Source organism: Tympanuchus pallidicinctus, unplaced genomic scaffold, assembly GCF_026119805.1.
Source record: "Tympanuchus pallidicinctus isolate F22 unplaced genomic scaffold, pur_lepc_1.0 scaffold3, whole genome shotgun sequence".
NCBI lineage: Eukaryota > Metazoa > Chordata > Aves > Galliformes > Phasianidae > Tympanuchus > Tympanuchus pallidicinctus.
Genome location: NW_026294747.1, coordinates 64,614,983 through 64,627,514, shown reverse-complemented (window position 1 = coordinate 64,627,514; position 12,532 = coordinate 64,614,983). Strand labels below are relative to the sequence as shown.

General features: G+C 40.2%; 1 protein-coding gene across 5 annotated transcripts in view; it reads right to left on the bottom strand.

Annotated features, from left to right (window-relative positions):
• LOC128085553 (sodium channel protein type 5 subunit alpha-like) overlaps positions 1-12,532 on the bottom strand; it is a 206,019-nt gene that overhangs the window by 5,277 nt on the left and 188,210 nt on the right. For all 5 annotated transcript variants that reach the window (XM_052693161.1, XM_052693156.1, XM_052693160.1 and 2 more), the window contains 5 exons: positions 10,391-10,672; positions 3,332-3,385; positions 1,916-2,057; positions 1,560-1,660; positions 835-1,105 (listed from right to left, as the gene is read on the bottom strand). In XM_052693161.1, the coding sequence (XP_052549121.1) occupies positions 835-1,105; positions 1,560-1,660; positions 1,916-2,057; positions 3,332-3,385; positions 10,391-10,672 (850 nt within the window). The remainder of the gene's footprint in view (positions 1-834; positions 1,106-1,559; positions 1,661-1,915; positions 2,058-3,331; positions 3,386-10,390; positions 10,673-12,532) is intronic.

The following is a 12,532-nucleotide window of genomic DNA, read 5'->3' as shown; positions in this document are numbered from 1 at the left end:
AACACTGGCTTGGTTGCTTGCTCATTAGTTTTTCTAGTCTCCCTGATGAGCTGGGAAAGAACTAAGGGCTAAGGCTACTCTAGCAAAAAATAAGCTTGCATTCCTGTGACTGAACTCTCTTCCCTGCAGAGGCCAGATTGTCTACTGTCAGCAGTCTCCAGATACAGTGAGACATGGCCAGCTCATGCCATCTCATCCCCTACTTGGGAGAGGCTTTTTTGGCATGGCCCAACTCCTCCGACACTGAAACAACCTGGTAGATCATGGGACACAGCTATGGGCAACACAATGGCTCTGCTTAAGTGGCTGCCATGGACATGCCCACAGCATGAAGGCTCTGATAACAGCTGTGTGACAGTGATGTTCCCTATACATTCACAGAGCTGAGAGCAGCCAAATTCACTGCGCCTACCCACAGCTCACCTGAAGAACTTTTTCACACTTATGTAATAAAAGGTGAATATCAAAATAATAGCAGTTTCCATGTGCCCTTTTCATGTGGCTTTTTTACTTCTCTGACTTAGACTGTTATGGCTGAAGTGTATGCTGCTGGTTCTGGACCATGTTTTATGTTTATGCCCATTGAAATCAGTACTGTAGTATGATACAACGACATCTGTTATCTTCATCACTGCTGTCAGAGTGTTTGAGTGTATTTAAATATTAAAAATCACTTCTTAGAATCCAGTTCTCTGAATGATTTTTTTTCCCCACAAATCTTTCAACTCTCTCTAATTAAGCTTACATTCACCTTTTAAGTTTAAGTGTGTTTAAGTGCTTCTCTGCCATTCAGATTCACCTACAAGTGCTTCTCTGCCATTCAGATTCACCTACCTACGATAGAAAGAATCACGACGACAAAGTCAAAGATGTTCCAACCATTGGTGAAGTAGTAGTGTCGTAGTGCCAGCATTTTGAAAATGCACTCCCCAGTGAAGATGGCAACAAAAAGCATATTGATTTTGTGGAGAATGTTCACTTTTTCCTGACTTTGATCATCTGTTTCGACCATCATGGTAACCATGTTAAGGCAGATGAGAATCATGATGGAGACATCAAAGGCTTGTTTTGAGACAACATCAAAAATAAAACCTTGGTATTTGTTCTGGAGGAAAGAAAAGAATTGTTAGTTAGGAGATTTGAACCATGTCAAAATGATGACATGATTTTGTGATTCATCAGGAAGCAGTGGAAAATAGGCTATATACCAGCACTTCAGAAACAAGAAGATGATGATGGATAGTTGGATGATAGAGTTTTCAAACCCATTTACGCCTAGTGATTCTTGAAACTACTGAAAAAAGACACTGGATTGAGGCCATGAATTCATTCAGTGCAGACATGTGGCCACTGGAATGACTGCATATGTAAATTGGATTTTTAGTCAATACAGCAGAACAGTGGAAATTCTATACTACACAGGAAAGTAGGATTGCAAATACCGTCAAAAATCATAAAATGTAGAAGAAAAGTGGCTTTCATCTGGGAAGTGGGATAGCATTTATTCTATTAAATAAATCTCTATTACACGTTATTCAACTGAATTATGCCATTCTTACCAGTGGTCTTGGGATTGGCTTTTGAGGTTTCTTAGATCCCAACTTTTTCATTGCATTATAATACTTTTTCTGTTCTTCTGTCATAAAGATGTCCTGGCCACCTAAGTATAGGATGAGAAAAACACTGTTATTTCCAATGAAAACAGCCCCACTGCCTCCATCCAAAATCCAGGGCTGTATTTTCTTCTGCTGGGGGGAGATGAGGGGCTGCTACAATTCTGATTTTGTAGAATTCTCACAGAATAGTTGTGCTAATGTTAATCATGTGGATAATGTGGCAAAGCTGCTGCTTATAAATCGATCTCTTGGCCTTGTCTCAGCAGTGATCACAAGATGATGTGCAGCATATTCAATACTTATCTTTTTCTTCTGTTGGTTGAAATTGTCTATGATTACACCAATGAAGAGGTTCAGTGTGAAGAAAGACCCGAAGATGATGAAAATCACAAAGTACAGGTACATGTATAAATTACATTCCCATTCAGGCTGCTCCTCACACTGCAGAGGGAGAAGGGAAAACATGAAAATGACACCAGATCTGCACAAATCAAAATATTAATGCGGTCCAAAGAAAACTATCCATCAGCAACAAAGATTATGAAAGAGGAAAAACAATGCAACTCCCACTAGCAGAGTCAGCGCTCTCTGGTATCTGAAATGGCATGTTTAATTCAGCTCTATTTTATAATACTGTCAACAGCAATCACTCTGCCTCAAATAGTGCAACTTCAGAATAAATCCTATAAAATGTTCTCAGTTTGAACACAGAGGGGAAAAGAATCGATCTTCTGATTATCCCTCATCTTATATGAACTAATGGCACTTGGAAAGAAACAAAAGTAGGATCACAGCAAAATTAGATGCCACTGAAAAACACTGGATTTAGAGTGAATGTGTTTAGAATTGTATCTTCTTAATAGAGACATCAATATGCAAACCATTTTGATAACAGTGCTGATCTCAGCAAGAATTTTTCCAAGGAAGAACAGTATCCAAAAAACCTGTAGCACAGTCCTGGAGTCTGAAATTCACAGAGTTCTGGGTTACCATCAGCTTATCCATCTCAGATAAATGGAGAAAGGAAAAAATCAGGGTGTTTCAAAGGAGCCCAGTGGCACTATGAGTGGCTCTGGCTTTCCAAATCTTTTTCGTGCGTAAATCAACATCATGCAAAAGTGATCCTCTGTTAATGCCATGAGGTTTTTTCAACATTTGTCCTTCCCTTCAAGGCTTGATTCCCTGTTGGTCAATTCAACCTGACTAAATCTCATTCATGAGTACTTATCTCAACATTCAACAGTAAGTGTAATCTCGTGCCTTAAATTAATTAAAAGAGGGAAAGGAGACAATGCCTCCTTCCATTAAAAACAAATACCAAAACTTAAAAAATCCCAGTGCTTCTCAAGAGGTTCCTGTAATTAAAAATTCAATTCATGGCAAATACGGCAGTCAATGGGGAGAGTGGAAGAAACAGAATAGACAATTTAGGTTTTTTGGTAGATTCAGCCTCACTCTGGAGATGCCTCTCTGTGCTGGGAGTTTTCCAGGACAAACGGATGAATTAATTGAATAAATCTGTGGGCTGCATTTGATTTAATTTCAGGGTCATGAGACTTCAGTGCCACCTGCAAAAAATGAAGGTCTGCAATAGGCTCAAGCAGAGTAAAATAGAACTGGCAGCCTGCGTGTATTTTTGCTGCTGTTGTTAAACATCCTGAATGTGGCAAATGTCAATGGAAAAGGAAATAATCTCTTTCACTGTTGTGACCTACCTCTCGTGAATCCACTGCTGCATACATAATATCCATCCACCCTTTAAATGTGGCCTGAAAAGAAACCACAAAATACATAATTGAGCATATTAAATTAGCATATCTGGAAATGATGGTATCATCATTGTGATGACTTTCCAAAACACAGAGTTGAGTATGTATGTTCTTCATAACTAATGAATTGCTTCTCCTTTAAAGTAAAGTGTATCCATCAGTTGATGCTCAGTTAGTCATTTAAAATCATATATAAGAACATGATATATTATGCAATTATAGGGCTAGAACAGAGGCTTTTAATGGAAGTGGGGAACATGGCAATTAAGTCTTCTGAAGCTGAGCAGGAACTTCTTTATACTTTAACAAGCTCAAACCAGCAAGAAGCAGGACTCCATAGGGCAACTCAGAGTGCCTGTATCACACAGGTCTCAGGCCAGGGAAGGTGGATTCCATCTCTAACACTCATTCAGACTGACAAGCATTGGGTACATTTTGGGGTCCCACTGAATCTTGGATTCTGCCCTCTTAAAAAAGGGCATATAAACAGTGTAAATTGAGGTAACGTCAAAGCCTATGGAGTTGCATGAATCATTGCTGGCTTGAAAGTCACAAGGGCAATTGGCACCTGGTGTGAGCCTGGCCAAGGACAATCAGCCTGCTTCACAATTCAGGTATGCCTTTTTTAAAATATGAAAATAAAAATCAGGTTTTTTAATTATTAAAAAAATACGTAAGATTTAAACAAGGACAGCCTCCTTACTGAAGCCCGTAATAAAAACAGAGGTGTGTCAGGTCCTAGAAGAAACACAAGTGATTTTAGTTATTCCGTAGCAAAAGCATGGCTCTTTGCTGTCAATATTTGCCTCTCATTAGACACAGACTGATACCAAACATATCTGGCTTCAGTCTGGCTCTGGTCTAAGCCACATTACCTTTATAATTGTCTGCTGGGGTTGTTTCTCATTTGACTTCTGACCTACTTAGACTTATACTGCATATAAAATCAGTGAGTAGATAACGAGGCACTTTTAGATGTACTGATTTAATTGGATTTACACTAGCATGCATGACCCACACCCAATATTTTTTTAAATCCTACTGACACGTAGGTTGAATTTTCTCCATGTTGTGCAGGCATGCAATTCCAGATAACGTTATATGGAATTTAGGCAGGAATTCCCAGCAGAAACCCAGCCATTTGTGCTGAGCTGGATATATCCAGTGGTTTTAGAAACGCTCCACTATCCACTCTGTTATTAAATTAAATCCTGGAGGTAATGCTGCTATTCCCTTTTCCACTGAACACTACCAATTCAAAGGAAAACGTACCTGAGGTCAACCATGTTTATTCCTCAAGAAAGAATATATAAAATAACGTATGAGAGAGTACGTTTGTTTCCATCTACCGAATAAAAAAAGATGAACCTCCTGAATCAGAACTCTTTGGAAAATCTGTGCTGTGTCACAGTGTATTAGAACACACCTCAGATGTAATGTATGTACAGGAATAATCAGCTGTTATTTCTTTAAACATGACACATTGATCTTCTTTAACTGTTCTAATATTTTCCTTTTTCACTGTTCTCTCTCTAATCTGCTGAATGATTTCCTGGTGTCATCACAGTCACTTGCAATTTCAAGCTCAAATTGCTCTTCAGGAAGAGTGGATGGGATGCAATGAGAAATCCTTTTGCTCATGGCACAAAATGATATGATCTTAGTCTATGCTTTTCTCCCACTTGTGAGGGAATGTTTCCTCTGGAGGAGCTATTTTGCCCCTCGACATGTACCACAGAAGCAAGAGACAATTGTAAGTTTGCAATGAAAACAGATGATGAAATGACCTGATGAAAATAAATATTAAGAGAATGAAGAGCAGCAATTTTCTGCTTTTTCCCAGTAGTCCAGAAGGAGGAGAAGAAAAAATCTCCCAGGCTTCTGGAAAGCTTCCCTGGGCATTTCATCTGCAGAGGGTAAGAAGTACTGAGAATTAAAGAAATATAGCACTGGGAAAAGAAATTATCTGGAATTAGTAACCACTTACACTCCGGATAAGGAAGTGACAAAATCTTCATGGGAGTGTTTGTGATATTATCCTGCCTGGAAGCTATCCAGAGAAGCACCATTTTTACTGAAACAGTCATGTGATGAGATTATCTACAGATACAATCCTGGGATGGGATTACGTTCTGTTATTTGACTGATGGTTGAAGCTGCAATGCAGAAAATGAGTGGGGAGGAGGAGAGGTGGGACGGCACTGGATGCCCTTAAACCATTGCAAAACCAAACAGTACCTTAAAATAAATCAAGCTTTCAAATTTGCCTGGGGAAACAATATATTTTTTTTCTTTTATTCTAGAAAAAGGCTGCAATACTGCAATAAAAACAACTGGTTTAGAAGACAGAAATATTGGTCCTCACATTTTTGAAATGCTTCTTCAAGCATTCTCACTGTTGGCAGACACTTCTGAAAGCTAAGAGAGATGCCAACACTACAGCCAAATTACACGTATTCAGGATGGCTGCACCAACTCTATTCTCTTTTCTTTCTTTTTTTTTTTTTTTCATTCCGTTCAATTTTATACAAAATATTCATCTCACATTTATTTTGCTGATGAGGAGGGCACTATTGAGCACTGGACACACCAGAGTATCCAAGACATTTGCATGGCTGCTGGGCTCTGCTCACTTTGAGAGCACTTGTGGAACTGCTGCTTGCTTCCGATCTTTGGATACACAGAGAAACCTTTATGGTTGTACCAAAATAAGGTTTGTTCAAAAGTACACTGATCTTTTGAGCATTTTTCAGCTACAGTGACGGTAAAACGCAGCATGTTGTTTAGCAAAGCACAAAAGATCATGTAACCTGGTAAACTTAGACACCTCCCGCTATCTTGTGATCATTCTGTAGCTGATTTACCAGCTCAGTCATGACTTCCCATCTGCCTGAAGGACTGATTTAACTCTACAGCTCCTGGTTGGTGTACTGGTCTCAGAGTGCTCCCATCGTATTTTATTCTCTATCTGGAGACCCAGAGTGACAAAGAGTAGTAGGATCTGATTGATGTAAGTCTGTTCCCATCCAAGAACAAGATCTTTTCCTCTCTCCATGAATAAGATACTTCCCTTACTTGTAGAGTAAGACTACATCTTACTTTAGTCATCTGTTGTGAGACAGTCTTCAGTGAGCCTGAGAAACTTAAAACTGGAATGACCACTTCAGTGGTATTAGTTAAGGCATCTTCAAAACAGCACTGATCCTCAATGAGGTAGGAAAAGAGCAAATGCTGTTTGGAAAAAGTTTCGTGAACTTGTCAATGGCATTATCAGCAAGTTTGCCTCTAGATAGCAGAAAGCCTTAAGGGTGCTGTAGTAGCAGCTTTTCATTTCTTTCAAACGTGCTGTAGAAGTGAAGACAGAACGTCAGGCAGACTGAATTTGTTTCACATATTTCCATTTGGATTTTCAAACATATATCCAGGCATCCAAGGGTAATTCAGAGTCATTTAAAGAAGCTGAAAATGTCAACACTCAAGAGACAAGCCCCACTTAAAAGCTCATATTTTGCATCCCTGAGGGTGGTAACCAAAATGCTTATCTCATCATTACTACACAGTGTCTCAGCACACACAAAGACACAGCACGTATCTGTTCTTTTAGGAGAGCTGCACTGTTAACTGATCCCCTGCAATTCCTACAACAGTTTGCCCATGAAATGTGAGCTCATATGGAGCATATTTGGCAAGAAGTGCCTGTAACTGACACTCCTGGGCTGGAGTCTGGCAAAAGAGATCCAGATGTTTGGGCCCATTTTCTGTGGGTGTCATCTTTACACTTTATTGTCTAAGCCTGTCGTTAGCAGCAGACAGAAGAGCTCCAGGTGCACGACAAAAGTAAAAATCAATACCCTAATGGCATCTGGCTCCTGCTCTTTCTCCTGGAGGAAGGAGCCAGCATCTGCCATAGAAGCCGAGCAAGGTTTTAAGACTCCTTCTCTCCCTGCCATAATGAGCTTGTCCAGCCTGCACAGACTCCATGGCTATGGCACTTCTTTTGTACTTCTGCAAGTTTCTGTTCAGCAAACTGTTCTGGCACTTACTTTCTGTACTTCTGTACATCTGCACTTACAGCAAGTCTGCAGACAACACCAAGCTAGAGGGAAGGGATGCCATCCAGAGAGACCTGAACAGCCTTGAGAGACAGACCCATTCCAACCTCATGAAGCTCAACAAGGCCAAGCGCAAGGTCCTGCACCAGGGTCAGGGCAATCCCAAGTACAGATACATATTGGGCAGAGAATGGCTTGAGAACAGCCCTGAAGAGAAGGATTTGGGAGTGTCAGTTGACGAAGGACTCAGCATGAGTCTGCACTGTGTGCTTGCAGCCCAGAAGGCCAACCGTATCCTGGGTTGCATCAAGAGAAGTGTGACCAGCAGGTCGAGGAAAGTGATTCTGGCCCTAAACTCTGCCCTTGTGATACCCCACCTGGAGTACAGTGCCCAGTTCTGGAGCCCCCAACACAGGAAGGACATGGAGCTGTAGGAGCAGGTCCAGAGGAGAGCCATGAAGATGATCAGAGGGCTGGACTACATATTAGAAAGAAATTCTGTACTGTTTACTTGGTGAGACACTGGAACAGGTTGGCCAGAGAGGTTGTGGATGTCCCCTCCTTGGAAGCATTCAAGGCCAGAGTGGATGGGGCTATGAGCAACCTGGTCTAGAGGGAGGTGTCCCTGCCTATAGCCAAGGAGTTGGAACCAGGTGACCTTAATGATGTCCCCTCCAACCCAAGCCATTCTATGATTCTATGATTAAGTGGAAACTCTACTTCTCTGCTACCCAGTATAAGATCATAGGTTTGAAAAAAACGTGCAGGGCCAGCAAGTCCAACTTCTGTTGAAAAACAGCAGTACCAGGCTATTCCTTTGATAATAATAACACATTCCTAATGTGTTGAGCTCCAACTTATGACCAATTACGTTCATCTAGTTCTAACCCTCAGGCGTGGGCAGAGGTGCCAAAGACTGCATCAGGCAATAGATCACGTTTCCCAGAGCACCATCCATCATGGCCCTGAACACCTCCAGGGATGAGACACTATCTAGAATTTCAGTGCATATCTGATGGAAGCTGCTCAGGTCTGTGTTCATTATATTTACTTAGAGTCAGGTCTCATGAACTTGACTAGTAGAGAGAAGTCTGAATGTCTCCTTATTTCTAGGATTCTTTAGGAAAAAAGAAATATATATATATCTGTATATATATATATATACAAGGTATATATATAAGGTGTATCTTCTGATGCATTTTTATTTCACCAAAAAAAATGAGCATCTGGAATGCAGTCATGGAGGAGATAAGCTTCAGGTGAGGCACAGTATTTTAAACCTGGAAATTTTTGCTCAGCTAGATTAGGTGTCAAAGTAGAAGACAAAGAAATCACTATATAGAACGGAAAATCTAATTAAAGCTGTTCAAAGTGAGTTAATCTACCCTGCACGAGTGAGCTGAATATCATAATTACATGCAAAAGATAAAAGTGCTTGCTCTCAGTTCAACTTTATGACATGAAAAGAACCCTAAATGGCTATGCCATTCCAACCCTGCTGCTTTCCAGAGAGCATGAATGCAAAGTCTCCATTGACAGGGGTCAAAAAATCACACACTCAAGTGTATGTGTACCAAGAACAGAAAACGCAAGTATATAATAATAATCATTTCTAGAAGAAAGAGAACTACTTCATGAAGATATTTCACGTGCCAATGATAGAGGAAAAAAACATTTGGCAGAAAGAATATTTGCATTTGGTGATACAATAGAAGCAGAAGATAGGATAAGGGACTTGTGGTAGGTCCACATATTCTTTGAAGGACAGATGGTGGATGTCTAAGACAACTGAACTGAGCGACTGAGCACCCAGCATGCAAGATTTTATCTGTGAAGTGATGAGTACCATCGCAGACACTTCAAAACAGCAACATCCACGTCCAAGGATATATAGCAAGATATTGGTTTCACTCTTGGTGCATAAAATGCAACATAGCCAGCACTTCTAGCATTCATCCATTCCTTGCAATCACTGGGCTTCAGAGAAAATTAGGAGCAACAGAAATAAATATCATTATCACCACTTTACATGAGGGCCGCATGGAACTGAAACGGAAAACAATTTGCCTAAGATCACACAGCAGGCCAGTGACAGAGCATGGACAACAGGATGGCTCTCCTGTGGCTTTATCCATTAGGCTCTGCTGTCATACAGCACGTTCAGTCTCTGTGTACATAACCTCTTTATCCATGTTCTACATTTCCTGCTGAAAAAGGTCATAAAAGTGGCTCATGTTGTCTTTATAGATCAAATACTGCAGTCAGCTTTGAACCTCAATAAGATTCTTTAATATGCTTTCTCCAGTCTTGGAGAGAGACCAGAGTCTCTGGAGTTCCAACAGTCTGATCAGCACAATGTTTCATAGTTAAGTTCAAGCTGACTCATTATATTTAGCAGGTGGAAATGAGGATGAGTATCCAGAATGAGAGCCACCGGTGTCCTTCTCAAACACCACTGAAAGATTCCTCTGCAACTCCAGCTTTGTGCAGTGACTTCAGCTGAGTAACTGAAGGTGCTGGAGGTTTGTTTTTTTCTGACAAGGAAATAATGAAGGTTCAAGTGATTCAGGAAGGCCAGCGGACTCTGCCCATGTGAACAGTCCTTCCTGCACCAAGACTATTTGTTTCTGGATCTGAACTTTGCTCTGGATTGAAAAAAAAAAAAAAAAAAAAAAGTATTTAATTCACTTCAATAGTTCAATCACTTCCCAGAGGACTTACATTAGTGATGCACCAGAAACTCAGAATAAAACCAGAAGCTGCCATAAATATCTCTAGGCCAAATTAATATGCCATATATGAATAATTTTCACTTGAGAAAAGGAATTCCCCTGATGAATAAGGCTGAGCAAAAGAAGACTGCAGAGATTAACCTGATCCTATGGTGTGATGATATCAACGGGAACAAGCAACATTTGTGCATCAGATTTTACTTTCAGGTCATTGTACTTACCACTTGCAGGAGAGCCAGGTACCCAGCGCCAACGTTATCAAAGTTAACCTTAACTTTTGTCCAGTAAAATGTGCCAGAAACGTTATAGAGTATGCAGTCACTCATGTTGTTAATAATTTTAGAGTCTAAAGGCATATCTCCTTCTGTCTTATTAATGCACTTCCCAAACTTCCCAGCAAACAGGTTGACTCCCATGATGCTAAAGATGAGCCAGAAGATGAGGCAGACGAGCAGAACGTTCATGATGGAAGGGATGGCTCCCACAAGGGCATTGACCACCACCTTGAGTGAAATGCGGGAGAAAAAAACAACATTACTTACATTTTTTCTGAAGAAAAAAAAGTAATTTCTAGAGGGATGACATTTTTTCCGGATGCATCTTTTAATTCAAAAGCAATCTGCAAAGTCACCGTGACCTCCCAGATCCTACTGGATAATACACTTCAGTCAGATCACTTTTAATAATCATGCAATTAATTGCAAATTATAGGGCTACATCAATGTCTCAAATAGACCACAAAAAAAAAATCTGAAATCTTTTACTGAGCTTGGGCCTCCATACTGCTTAGGCTATGAACTCTAGCTGTGATAAATTTTGCTGCACTAAACCAAAGTCTGCTATCTGGTCAACACAAATGATTAAAACAGGGAAAGCATTATAATGTAACAAAAAGATGACTTCACGTTTTCCCATGACGTGCTGTAAAGATCCACTACACCAACTCAGGCAGAGCTGTAACTCCCAGTTTAAAACCATACATAAGAATGCAGGTAAACAGACTCTAAGATCTTTGCCTTCTCTTTCTGTATTTTTGAAACTGAAACAAGGTGATATTGGTCCATAAAAACAGAATTTTACTCAGTTATGAATCTGATTATTGAAAATGTCAGTTTCTGCTTTTCTTGTATTACTGTCCAGCTTTCTGCCAAGGAAATAATGTACAGCACATATAGCAGCAGCATCATTTACAATACAAAATACAAAATTACATAATAAAAATCCAGATTTGTCTTTTGTGCATTTACGAACGAAGCTAATTTTTCCATAGGAAAAACTGTCTGACATTATTTTATTTTCCTTCTATAATTCTTAATTACTTCAATTACTGCCTTTTTCCCTCCTCCCAATCTTAACTTTCAGTTTTAAATGCTTTCCGTTCCTACTTTTATTGCTTTAAAACCAAGTTTTCTGCATTATCAAAAATGCCCAAAATTCCAAAATGCCTATTTGAAGACACTTTCAGCCTTTGTCAAAACAACTTTCAGTCGTTTTCTATGAAGGACAAAGTTTCTGTTCAATTTCCATCTGTGCCAGCACAAAGCCACAGGGCTGACGTCACATTTGCTTCTGCACCCACTTCCACCCATAACCCCATGACAGGGCACAGACATTGAGGTTCCAGCTCTGAAAGCCATGGCCATGCCTGCATCCCGCTTTTTCCCCTCTGCCGAATCATGTTCAATGACTCAGAGATAATGAAACATGACACGAGACTGGAGCAAATCCTGCAACACCTCTCCAAATGAATTATGAAGAGAGGATTTGATTCTTCCCTCGCTGCTGCTGCTCTTACACCAGCCTGATGCCATCTGCTCTCCTGGAAACGCTCCTCATTTGCACTGGGACAAGTGAGAAGACTTAAAGACCTGAATATGTGAAGGCAAGTTATTATCATAAATTCCTGCTGAAAGTTTAGCTGCTCAACTTGCCATGGAAAGGCAATATCTATATGCTTGTTTAAAAATAGGTTTTATACCTCTTCATTTCCATCAGTGCCTGATAGGGGGAACAACTTTCTCAGTGACTTCTAGAAACTGAGCCACCTCATGCCCAAATACACGGTGGTATAAATGTTGCACCACTTGTGCCTGGTCCCCCTCCATCCTGATTGCATGGATCCCCTTCCCAGATGAAGCTCCTTCAGATTTTAAATCCAGAAATAGATTTGCTCAATGTGTTAATCCCACCATTGCTATAGAGGCCACCAGCCATAAGTAAGTATTACGTAAGTATTTCCAGGCCCCAGCTATAATTCCTAACCAAACTTGAGCATGGCTTTTGCAAAGATTTTTAATTTACATTGTTGTGATTTTAAATGTTGGACCAAAAGGATAATGAGATTATCTACTCTTGGTATTCTT